This window comes from Carassius auratus, unplaced genomic scaffold (assembly GCF_003368295.1).
Source record: "Carassius auratus strain Wakin unplaced genomic scaffold, ASM336829v1 scaf_tig00216229, whole genome shotgun sequence".
NCBI classification, from domain to species: Eukaryota; Metazoa; Chordata; class Actinopteri; order Cypriniformes; family Cyprinidae; genus Carassius; species Carassius auratus.
Window position 1 is genome coordinate 43,143 of NW_020528464.1, and position 12,567 is coordinate 55,709.

The 12,567-nt window shown below is 35.6% G+C and overlaps 1 protein-coding gene across 1 annotated transcript; it reads right to left on the reverse strand.

The window, feature by feature from the left end:
• Positions 1–5,147: 5,147 nt before the first annotated feature.
• LOC113097390 (paired mesoderm homeobox protein 1-like) lies at positions 5,148–10,268 on the reverse strand. The gene is made up of 4 exons (XM_026262629.1): positions 10,167–10,268; positions 7,409–7,678; positions 7,053–7,234; positions 5,148–6,027 (listed from the first exon to the last, which is right to left on the reverse strand). The coding sequence occupies exons 1-4, from the start codon at positions 10,266–10,268 to the stop codon at positions 5,895–5,897; spliced, it is 687 nt and encodes a 228-aa protein (XP_026118414.1). The 3' UTR covers positions 5,148–5,894.
• Between the last annotated feature and the right edge of the window lie 2,299 nt (positions 10,269–12,567).

The window sequence follows — 12,567 nt, forward strand, 5'->3', positions numbered from 1 at the left end:
AAAAATTGAATTGTAAAATGTGGGGGAGAGAATAATAATAACAATAATTATACAGAATTTCAATAATAATTAATAATATGTAAGTTACAATTATAAATAAAATATTGATAATAATAATAATATATATAACCTATAATTTTATATAAATAAGTGATAATACATAATCTATAAGAATAATAATAATAATGTGTAAATGATAATAATTTAGAAATGATCTATAATAATAATACATATATACATACATTATAATAAAATAACTATAATATATAATCTAAAATAATAATGATATAGTAGTCATATAATAATATACTAATATATAGAATAATAACTAATAATGCTATATAAAAAAATCTATAATATATAATCTATTGTTACAGTCTAAAATGGTAAACCCACACAACAACTATATTATTATTATTATTAATAATATGTACTGCAAATAATAATGATAAATAAATTAAAAAAAATAATTATAATAATAATATGTACATTTTAATGATAAATAAATGATCTAAAATAATTATTATAATAATATGTAAATTATAATGATATACAAATGGTCTATAATACATAGATCTATAATAAACTCTTTGACCCACTGAATTATAGAGTGCCATCACATTATCCATTGAAACTGAATCTCATGTCTGACACCTCTGGATGTTATTTTTTATTTTTTTTTATTTTTTTTAAAGAACCAGCCTTTTTATTCTCAAAATGATTCATTAATCCAACTACTTCAGATACACAAGATCCAAAATGGATAGAGACTGAAATGGTTTAGTTAACTTATGCTCCTAACAGCTGTTGAATCATTTCAGACATATTTCCTCCATTATGGAACATTTATAGTTTCACCTCAAATCTGGCTCACTCTCTCGCCCTGAACGCCTGTGTATTTAAAGTAATGAAGCATGACAAAGGTGAGGAAATGAGAGTCAGACAGGTTTGTGCTGCTCTGAGAGAGAACAGAGACTGTTGGGATTGTTTGTGTTGATGATTTCTGGGTTTGAACTTTCCCAGTAGGCATTATCATCAACTGGAGATGTCCTTTTCAACTAACTTCTCCTGAAGACAATTTGGAAGACTTCCATCATGGAAATTAGAGGTTGTTTGAGGACAGACCATTAGAAAAAGAATTGAAATTCAATTTAATATTCTCTAAACTCCAACATATTGATCATGACTGTTGCTGGGTCAGTGTATCTCATGAGGTCAGGAGTGGCTTCTTTCGGGGCTCTCAGAGAATATTATTCAATGCTTGAGGATCACCAGGGTCATTTTCAAGCCTGCATTCATCATCTCCAGCATTCGTCATGCCTGAAAAATTCATAACAACGTTCAAAGACTCATAACTCACACGATCTGGAATGCCGTCTTCAAGAAACAAGCTATTTTTTTCTATATTCTGACATATAATTCATTTGAAAAGCAGATTTTATCATTTACATTCTATTGTTTACATTTTATTTTATATTTGGCTCAAGTGTATTCCAAACTAGTTTGACTGAAGTCACTGTCAATGATATTTACACACCATTTTCAAATCTGGACGTTGATGTCAACTAAAACTTTAGTGGGGGTGAAAATTATGACTTAAAAACTCAGGATCAAAAGACTTGAACTATATTGCATTAGGAATATTTATAATTCTTTCATGAACTACAAAAAAAATCTTAATGGGTGTGTCTTATGTAATTTTTCTTTCCTTTTAAAATCGCTAATCAAAATATCCGTTAGACAAACAACTGAAATTAATTTTAATATTTCATTATTGAAATATCTTTGAAACAATACCAATTTAATTGAGAACAAAACTACATAAGATATTAAGACTAAGTTTATTCTGTCTTACTGAACTGGCAGACGTTTTCCAAGTTATGCAGTGTTGCTTCTCAAATCACTTTTTAGTTTTTAATGATTTTTAGAGATTTTTACTAGAAAACAAGTTTTTTTAAAGTCATTAAGAAGTCTATTTAGGCTCTGTGGTGCTTCTATGGGGGTTGTGTTTGACAGCCCATGATTACAATGAATTGTTATATGGCAAGAGCTTTTATTTTCCTTTTTCCATAAAAAATTATATGTTATCTGTACAAGTCTAAACATGAGACTATAACCCATGTGGCCATAATTATAATAAATCTTTATTTCTTGCATGGTAATTGTATTCATTTCCCTCTGAGATTAACAACACAAGAGCATTGTGATTATTACTATACAGAGCTATACATAAGAAAAGTGGATTTTCAAAGGTAACGGCACGAGGAGAGATCAAACCGCAACTCCAGCCAAACTCTAGTTTAACTGAACCCCCACCCCTTTCTCTTTAGCGCTCTCTCTCTCTCTCTCTCTCTCTTTCTCTGACTGTCTCCTTCCTAATGGGCTCCAGATGTGGAGGTTGATGGGGGTGAGCTGTCTGTCCATGGGGAGGCTCTGTCAGTGGGCTGCAGGGTGCAGAGGGATGTGGGGGTGGGGTGGATGTATGATCTGGGCCGCTGGGGCTCAGGTCAGAGTTCCAGACATCTGGAAGCACTGGGGTCAGCGAGCCCAGGCTGTGAAAGGTAAGATGGACGCTCATGCAGGGGGACAGAGGAGACAACATGAAAGTTGTTTTTTCTTTCTATTCTAGTGGCTTCCTCTAACAACTCTCCTAGGGACACGAGCTTTTTTGTTATTTATAGGATCAAAAGTGTGAGCAAACGTATATGAGCATAGGAGCCCACCTAAGAACATTACAGGAGAAAACTTCTTCACTTTTAGATTCATTCTTAGGTGTAAGGTTGATGTTGGCATGAGGACAGTAGCAATTCCGTCCAGTTTTCTGCATGTGTCATTAAAAAATCGTCCAACCAGAGACTCAGTTTGTTAAGAAACCTTCAAGGCCCATTGACCTTGATATAAATGGTTCAAAGAGAGCTGTGTCAAGTTAAAACTGTTGAAATAAAAGGAAATGGCTTTCTGTCCAAAGTGAACATCCCATATATTGCAGGTCCTTAGAGTACGGCTGTATTTGGAAATGGTTTGACTCATGAACTGCTTGGATCATAAAGAGTCCGTTGTAAATTGGATGGAACGAGCCCAGCTTGTGGGGAGAAGCCACATGAAAGGCATCACAATTGGAATGATGACTGGAATTTTAATACAGATTTTAGATCATTTTAGAAAAAGCTCAAACTGGGATCGTTGATAAACACGCATCTTGTCCATCAATGTTAACTTGAGAGAGGTCAACCATTTAGGAAAGTACACGGACCTAATCTAGACTTATTGGATGCAAAGAGGTGTATTTGGAAAGGAACAGAACATTACAAAGAAGTGACAATTTATTTAATGTAAAGCTACTTTTTCAACCATTTTTTTACAGTTGGAATGACACTGTATGTTCAAGCTCATCTGACTGAAGCTATTCTAATTTCTTAAAAAATAAAATCTTACTGACCCCAAACTTTTAAACAGTAGTGTAGATTAACTCGATTAACCTTTAGATGACCACAAAGTTAGTCTACGTGTAAAGAAATGAGCATGAACAATAATATTGACCAATAAATAATTAGCTGATGACCAATGAAAAAAAAAGTGACGTGACATTCAGCCAAGTATGGTGACCCATACTCAGAATTCGTGCCCTGCATTTAACCCAACCAAAGTGCACACAATCAGCAGTGAACACACACACACACACCCAGAGCAGTGGGCAGCCATTTATGCTGTGGTGCCCGGGGAGCAGTTGGGGGTTCAATGCCTTGCTCAAGGACACCTCAGTCATGGTATTGCCAGCCCGAGATTCAAACCCACAACCCTAGGGTTAGGATTCAAACTCTCTTACCACTAGGCCACAATTCTCTAATCCCAATTGCCATTTACAAAATATCACAGTACTGATATATTGTAAATGGCAATATTTTTGACAATTAAAAAATAACACAATCTTAAGCACATGAAAAGCAAGTATCCTAGTGCAATAACGTGCAATAAATTTTAATTTAATTTCATTAATTCTGAGAATCTGCTTTTATCCCACAAAACATGATGTAAACAAATCACTGGGGCATATATAAAGAGTAACATTACAGTGATGACAGCCAACAGATTTCGTTCACGGAGCTGAAAGACAGATGAAAAGAAAAACAACTCACCGGCTCACCCTTCCTCCAATTGACGGTCCCTGAGGTCACTCAAGGTCACATGTAATCAGCAGGCCAAGGGAGCCATCAGGTACATAAACAAGCCAGTGTCAGCCATTCAAAAACAGCCCTCGGCCACTTAAACTCGAACGATCGCTTCCTGTGCCATAAACACACTGTTTTGAAAGTAAACATTCCTGTTCAACAAAAAATTAACAGTGCCGGCCCTGAAGACTGCTTAAAGGAATCAAAGTTCACCACGCGACACCAAAGACTCCATCATCAGGTAGTAAAACGCACAGGCTGTTTTTCAGCTGATTTTTCACGTCAACCTTTAAAACGTTTTCAAATCCAAAGCAAACACACAAGCACTTTAATGGAACGATAGCTGGCAGGGGAAGAACAACAGCGCTGTAAGCGTTTGAAACTCATTGTAAATGGCTAGTTTGATTAGCGAAATTTTGTCATTTCCTTGCTTTGCCTTGTATAACTTATAAAAGAGCGAAGTGGAGTGGAAAACAGGGTGGAGAGGAAAAGAGCCGCAGGAATTTTTGCGAAGCTTTCTGCTGTTTCTCACGAAGCCCCCGGGAGTCCTGACGAAGAGTTATTTTACAGTTTAAAGGTAAATGTTCACACAGAGAGTTCACACTATGGGAGCCTACAAACACACTTTGAGAGGTTTAGCTTTGGAAAAGCACACGTAACATCTGCACTCGCATCTCTAACTCTCACTGCTCTTGGGTTTCTGAATGATTTCACCTGCCTTCTATTGCGTAATACTGTAAGTTAAATGGGCCAGTAGTGGGAGTATGCTTTACATTTGGTTTTATTCTAAAACACTTCCTCCAAGGCTATACGAGTGCATAATGTAATAGGTTTTAATATCTGATATGTGGAACTGTGAAATCAGAGATTGAGAGCAGTCTAAGCTCAATAGTGAGCACATTTGTGGTAAAAACATTGACAGCGTAAATCGCAGAAGTGTTCTCTTTTAGGCCATAAAGACATTCGAGGACACTCCCCGAAACATAAGGCTGTTACACTGCTTGGACATCTTTATTGCAAAGGAGTATTACATGTTTAGATATATTTCGACAATATAAATGGGTAAAATCAACTAGGCTCCAAATTCATTACTTGCATACATGGCTAGAGTTCTGTGTATGCCAAAATGAACAAATAACCCCGGCATGTTTTAAACTGAAAACAGTGAAGGGTGATTTTAGACTACGGTAACAAGGAAGCCAAATTTCACCCGGCTCCAAATAATCAAAATATCCAAATCCCACTTTGTGGCCTCGGTGCATATTTATGAGTTCCAAGGAGAAATCAAGGGGAAATCCTAAAAACTTCCCAGATGTCCACAAGATTGAAGTACATGGATTCCACAGAGGTCATCAAATCCCTGTGGTCAGCAACAGTCTCGAGAAAGCAATCTATAGTCTTCAAACGGGATGACCACACTCATGCTGCCACAGTGAGTGTGAACAGAGAAAGAGTCCATTTTGTGCTTTCCGCAACTGAATTTTCCCACATGTCATTTTCCCACATACCAAGAACATGACATCCTTATGTAAATCATTGGTTTAGGAAAGCTCTGTACCTTGAAGATATTCTCTTTTACTTCATTTGTTTGATGGATAAGAGTAAAACACGTAGAAGAGGACAGAAAACAACATTAATGTCAATAGTTTGGGGCCGGTTTTGTCAGGACATTGGGATTGTTCTCTGACATGTGGCTCAGAGTCTCTGAAAGCCCTGCTGTCCGCTTCAGTTGACGGTGGGCACCTGGTTCAGGCTATATTCTTTGGCCTTCAGTCTCAGGTTGGCGATACTGTTGGCCATATTCATGCCTTGGGCTGTGTTGTTGGCAGCGCATGATGGAGAATAAGTTGCCATGGCACTGCAAGGAAAGGGTTAAGTTGTCAGGATGAGATTTCACACTTTTTATTATTAATAAATTATTCAATAATATTAACATTTCAGAATTATTTATTTGAGCAAAAATGGTCAAAACTTCATTCGTATGGACAGCATTTGTGGCACAATATTTTGATTTCAAGAAAATAATTTAATATCTTTTAATCATTTTGACTCCCTCAGTCAAGAAAATACAGAAATGTATGGTGGTATTTTGATTAAAACACTTTCATGAAATTTTCCCTAAAATGCTTTAGCTTCTCAAATGTATGGTTATGAATCACTGATGTCATTTCTGCCGGTGGATTTTGCACAATTTTGATCCATGTAAATAGTGTTCTGTAGATATTTGCCTAGATTTATATATACGCTTTTATCCAAAGCTACTTGCATTATAAATATTTGTGTAGCACTTTACAATAAGGTCCCATTTGTTAATATTTGTTAATGCACTAACTAAGTAACTATTCATTTATTAATACATTTATTATTTTTTGTTATCGTTAGTTCAACCGTTCATTATAGTGCATGTCAATTAAATAATATTAACAGATGCCGCTTTTGTTTTTGAATAATAAATTAACTAGCATTAATTAATGCATTAAAATAATTTTTCATTGCTCATTCTTGTTAACTAATGTTAATAAATGGAACTTTCTCGTAAACTGTTACCAATTATTGTATAGATTTTTAATTCCTATGAAGTCAGAAGTCACATTTGTAATTCAGACTAACACGTTTTTAATATTTCAAGCTCATGGTTATACTTTTGAAATGGTGCTATAGTTGAATATTTGAAGCATTAATTCACAAGTAAATTTCTTTCATTTACAGTTTTGGCTAAATGAGGGATGACAAGATTCATGTCGCAGATGCTGTCCAATTGTCATAAATTTGTAAATAACCCAGAATATTCTTTAACTTCTGCCCATTTAATGTCCGCTCTAGGAGAAACAGCAGCAGTGTTAATGGTAATGCAGAGGTATAAAATGTGTGGTGACATCTAACCTGTACGACGGTGAGCTGCCCCAGGACAGGTAGTCATTGGGTCTGGGAGCGGGTCGTGGGACAATGGGCTGCTCTACGGCTGTTACTTCTCCTGAGAAAGACTTGAGCAATGAGGCGTTTTTACTGGCCAGCATTGCACGTTCATTTCGCCGAAACTTAGCCCGCCGATTTTGAAACCACACCTAGAAAAATCATAAAAGGTGCTCTGTTTGACATACACAGAGTGTAAAGACAGCCCTACCATCAGAATGGAGCACTGTGTGAAGGTAAAGTACAGGGATGTGCCACTGCTGCATCCACATGATGTGACAACACTGAGCATGATTGGACCATAAAATGACAAATAACCTGCTAACCTGCACTCGAGCTTCGGTGAGGTTGACCCGGCGTGCTAAGTCCTCCCTGACAAAAGCATCGGGGTAGTGCGTCCTCTCAAACACTCTCTCTAAAGCCTGCAGTTGACTGCTGTTGAACGTGGTCCTATTCCGCCTCTGTTTACGCTTTTTCTTCTCCTCTGAGTTGAGTTGCTCATCTATGGGGGACAAACACAAGCACACACACACATATATAAGGATGACATGAATATCTTCATTATAGTAGGTCTGTACCCATTCAATAGCCTTACCCTGAAAAAAAAAAACATTACATTTATAGGGTTACAGTTAAGTCATAGTGAAACCCGTTTTTGTTATGGAATTATAAACAAAGATTCTTTTTTTAATATTTAGAACTGGAAATGTATAACCGTTTAATAACAGTCAGCTCAATGGAAAGGAGCTACAGAGAGTAAATACAGATTTTCCAGTTTGATTCTACTTTAGTTAAAAGTGATGAAACTAAAACCATATCTTAATCAAAGTTTAAAGAGTGTGTAAGCAGGACACCTGATCTCTGTTTATTTAAAAATCTGAAAATGTTCTTGTATTCTACACATCTTCAACAAACACCCGGCATACAGTAATAACATTTTTTGAGGTCAATATGACTCCGGACCCTTAATAAATTATATTTTTCATTCACAATAAATTATTTGATGCACGTTTTTTCATTAATATTTAGTAACTTTTCCTCATGATTTCTTTAGATCTTTTCAGAAATGTGATTTTGACTATGTTTCTCTGCTAGTTATAACTGAAGAAAGAGAGAGAGAGAGAGAGAGAGAGAGAGAGAAAAAAAATCTTGGCCTTTTTTTACAATTTAAGTTATAGGAAAATATCATCAAATAAAGTAATTGATGCATTTTGTAATATTTTATGTCATCTCAGTCTTGTTTTATGATAATCTTAAATTATATTACACCTACAGAAATAGAATACAGAACATAAAACTATAAATAACATGCGGTCATCAGGTTTTGTATAGAATTAGCTCCCATCAGCCAAATTGTATTATGAAGTAAAACTAATTAATCAGTTTCCCACTTAAATTATTTATCCATATATATACTTCCATATATATATATTTATATATTATGCTCTGTCTTTATTTCTATAATTATTCTGGCCTCTTCTAGTAGTAAAATTCCAGTGTTTGGGCCTGTTTTGGTCCGGACAAAAAAGCAGATCGTTGCAGACTCAGGCCTCTTTTGATTCATCAGTCAGTTCTTAAACCGCTCCATAAAACTTCCCATGAGGAGAAAATACCCCAGTGAAGAATTGATTCGCCCCCAATTCCTCAAAGGCCATAAACTCAAAGCAAAGTTGAAAGAAGAGGTTATCAGTGCCGGGTCTGGAGCAAGAACAGCTCTACATGTCACAGCTGTGCTTATAGTGAGAACGAAAATCGTCTTTCATTAACTCTGCGCTTAGGCCTACACGAGATTAATCTTCACTTCAGTTATGGTTATTCAGAAGTCATTTTTTCTTAAAAGAATGCTTAAATCACATCTGAAATGTTGAGTAAAATTGTTGCACAAAATATTAATAATTTTTTTTACATAGGCCTTAATGCCCTTACACGAGGCTTAAATTCGTGTTGCTATGCTATTGTTTCCCCGAAGCAGCCTAGCGGAATACGCGCCAACCTATTCTCTTTATTTTATTTATTTACGTTTAGTTCAAAGTAACAGATTTAAAATATATGTGCAAAAAAAAAAAAAAAAAAGTAAGAATGCAGCTAATGGTTGCTTTATCAAGAGGCTCTTGCTTATAATTTTCGTAATGTTTCAAATTGCAAATTTTGGATGATGCCTAACAAAATACAGAGTTAACTCTAATAAATGGTACATTCAGTATGGCCAAATTTTTATTATGTTTAATTTACTATTTGAAATGGTCTATTAACCTCATTCATAAAATACTTAATTCACTGCAACTTTGGACTAGCCTACATCTTTAAGTCTTTAAATAGCCCTAGATTTTAAAAATAGGCTATATAATATATATATTTTTTTTTTTTTTTTTTTTTTTTTTTTTCCTATTATGAATTTGTAAGATTCTATAGATCACTTGTTTTGTTGGCTTAGGGAAAATATAGAAGATAATTAGAAATGGACCTACTAATAAAATTAAATATTGTAGGTTACATGCATGACAGCCCTTGCAGACTTTTTTGGGGTTTGCAAAATTATCACTTTTTAAAATTGTATTTTGATTTATACTTACACACCTTAATATCAATGAAAACTATATTTTCATTGTAGAGACAGTTCGGGATTTTACAACAGTTTTACACACCACAATTAAGTAAGTAGCCTTCCTATATTAATTGCTAACTAAAGTCATAAGGAGTAGCTAGTCTAAATGAATGAGAACGCGATCGTTCCCTCGTATAGCGCCTAATACACGGCCTACAGAACACATTACTGATGTCTGTCACTCATCTGCTAACATGACAGTTTTAGTAAGGTACTAATCACATCTATTAGTTCATATGTTGTGTTCTTTCTAGGGTGTGTAGGCCTACCAATTAAAGATTACTAGAATGAACAATTTAATTGCATTTACCCTAACTTGGAGACCCTAAGCAGAAGTTTTCATTTCCCGCTATCCGTCTTTTGAAGTTGAAATCTTCGCTATAATAATTTCTTATTAAATTAGAGTTAAATGCTACGAATGTTTTCGCTATTAAAAGAATCTATGGGACATGGGGATCATGTTTTGCTCATGAACTTACTCTCGCTGCTGTGTCGTGTCGCTGCCGCTGGTCAGTCCCGGGGACTCCATCATACTCCTCCCCGCCTCCCCTGCGCTCTCCTCCGCTTGAGCTCCCCACCATCTCCCGCGCCTCCCTCCAGATCCAACAGGTGGCTCACGGAAAAGTTCTTCTTTGCCTGCAGATGATCCTGATTTGCGCTGATCGGACTCTCCAGTCGGTTAGGTAGCGTGGCTTGTCTGTCCATCTACATGAGCATAGCTGGAAGTCATGACGCAAACTGACGAAACCCAAGATATTCTCTAACCATAACCAACATGGGTTAAGTCTTGACCATGAAAAACCAGTCTAATGCTCGACAGATAGATCGATTTTGATTTCTTCATCCGTAGTACAGTGGTCATGTGTTCCAAAAACAGGCGGAATTAGCTACCGCTCTTTTACTGGACAATCATGAGTCTTTATGGAAAAAAAGGCTTCACCGAAACACATCTCCAATTCAAGAACTCCAAAGTCTTCCGCCTTTTACCTGATGACTCCCTTTTAGTTTCTGTAACAGAGACTCTCTCCTCTCGTTCAGAGAGTGAGGGAATGAGTAAACTGGCGAGAAAGCTTTGATGGCACAGATGATCGACTTACGCCCAATAGTAGGAGGTCGGACGAGCTTTTCTCCGGTTCTTCAAACGACACACACTGGCGCTGAGGGGGGAAGCCTGAGAGCAGAACACGCGCTTCTGAAGCCCTGGGGAGGGATGATACACACTCAAGAAGCGAATTACGTGGCAAAACAAATGTTTCTAAAAGTTTAACGAAGTCATCTCTTATCTCCACCCATTAACATCCCACTGAAATATCTCAATAAGTTAATGGGTCAGCAGTGAGACGTGATGTGATTTATATTTATGTTTTTTTTTTTTGTCCTGGTCTATTAAGTTGATTTCAGTAATAGGCTTCAATAAGAACGCGATTTATACAGTAACAGACTTGAATACAAACTCTTATAACAGAATTGTAACAATTTCCTAATTAAAACTCACTGATATTTGGGCTTTAAAAAATATATAGGCCTACGTAGGCTAGCCTATAGCCTATATATAATAAAGGGCTTATAATACATAGCTAGTTTAAATTTCAAAGTATATAGTTTAAAAATGCATGTCTAATTAACTTTTCCCACAGTTTCCCATTATTATTATTATAATTGTAAAATTATTATTATTATTATTATTATTACTATTATTATTATTATCATTATTATCATTACTACTACTAATACTATTATTACTATTACTATTATTAAAAAATAAGGCGTGAATACATTTTTTATATCACACTCAACGCAGTAACCAATCATTAGAAATCCATTAGAAAGCCAGAAAACAGAGAAGATCCTCATGAATTTGTCAGTCACTAAGTATTTTTTTTCTTTTGTCAGAAACTATTACTACATTGAAAAAATGTTTGCTATATTTTTCTTTCTTTAAAAAAAAGCTATTACTTTTTTTTCCATGCTAAATAAAATTGTCACCAAATTATGTGGTCTTAAAGACAAGTTTGAATAAAGGGACAACGGTCTTGTTTAAGCTTAACCGATGTTAACACGAGCTCTCAAAATGATCAAAGTTAAACACTGGCAAAGCTCTTGGATAATATGGGTGTATATGCGTCTGTATTGGTGTCAGTTCATGATGTGACACTAAAATGTTGTTCTTTCTTGAATCGGTTTACAGATGATCGAAGCGTTGCGTGCGCTTTTAAAGAGTCTCTCGACAGGAGGGGATCGAGCTCTGCTGTGTCGCAATGACATGGGTTCAGGCTCCAAGCAGACTCCTCAGCCTTCTAGGTCTGGGAAAAGAACACTTGATGCCATCAAAGGGGTGCAGATTGAATCCAGATGTGCAGTGCCTCTCTCGTTCTTTCCGTGCATTTAATTAAGGAGCTTGGATTGAGGAGATCTTTCTTCATCATTAGTTTTCCCCCAAGATCCCATTTCTCCCTCGAAGCCCAGCTCGCTGCCCTGTGCCAGCGCGCAGCTTTGCTTTTATTATTTTACTCTGCCCATAAATCTGCCACATATCGAAACCTTGAATCTTTGTGAAGAATGATAGTTCTTTTCTTTGAGGAATGCAAAACTAGGCCCATATAGGAGAATATTTTTAATCAGCCTCCGTTAACATATTTTTTTCTTCATGAGCAAGGCTTAAGAGTAATCTAAATATAAAAATATATAGGCCCTATATATATATATATATATTATTATATATATATATATATAAATATATAATATATAATATATATATATATATATATATAAAAAATTTACAGTATAAAAAGTATACTTCTAGCAACCTCTATTATTTGTCCCAGAAAAGTAGCAATAAAAAGAAAGTAAAATTGTAAAATGATCTGGATAAAGTAGCCT

Excerpts from the sequence above, each read along its gene's own strand:
- LOC113097390 (XM_026262629.1), bottom strand. The coding sequence starts at position 10,268 with ATGGTGGGGAGCTCAAGCGGAGGAGAGCGCAGGGGAGGCGGGGAGGAG. Across the intron at positions 7,679-10,166 it reads GACACGACACAGCAGCGAGA|GGTAAGGCTATTGAATGGGT; the intron begins GTAAGTTCATGA and ends TTTTTTTTTCAG. Across the intron at positions 6,028-7,052 it reads GGCAGCTCACCGTCGTACAG|TGCCATGGCAACTTATTCTC; the intron begins GTTAGATGTCAC and ends CTTTCCTTGCAG.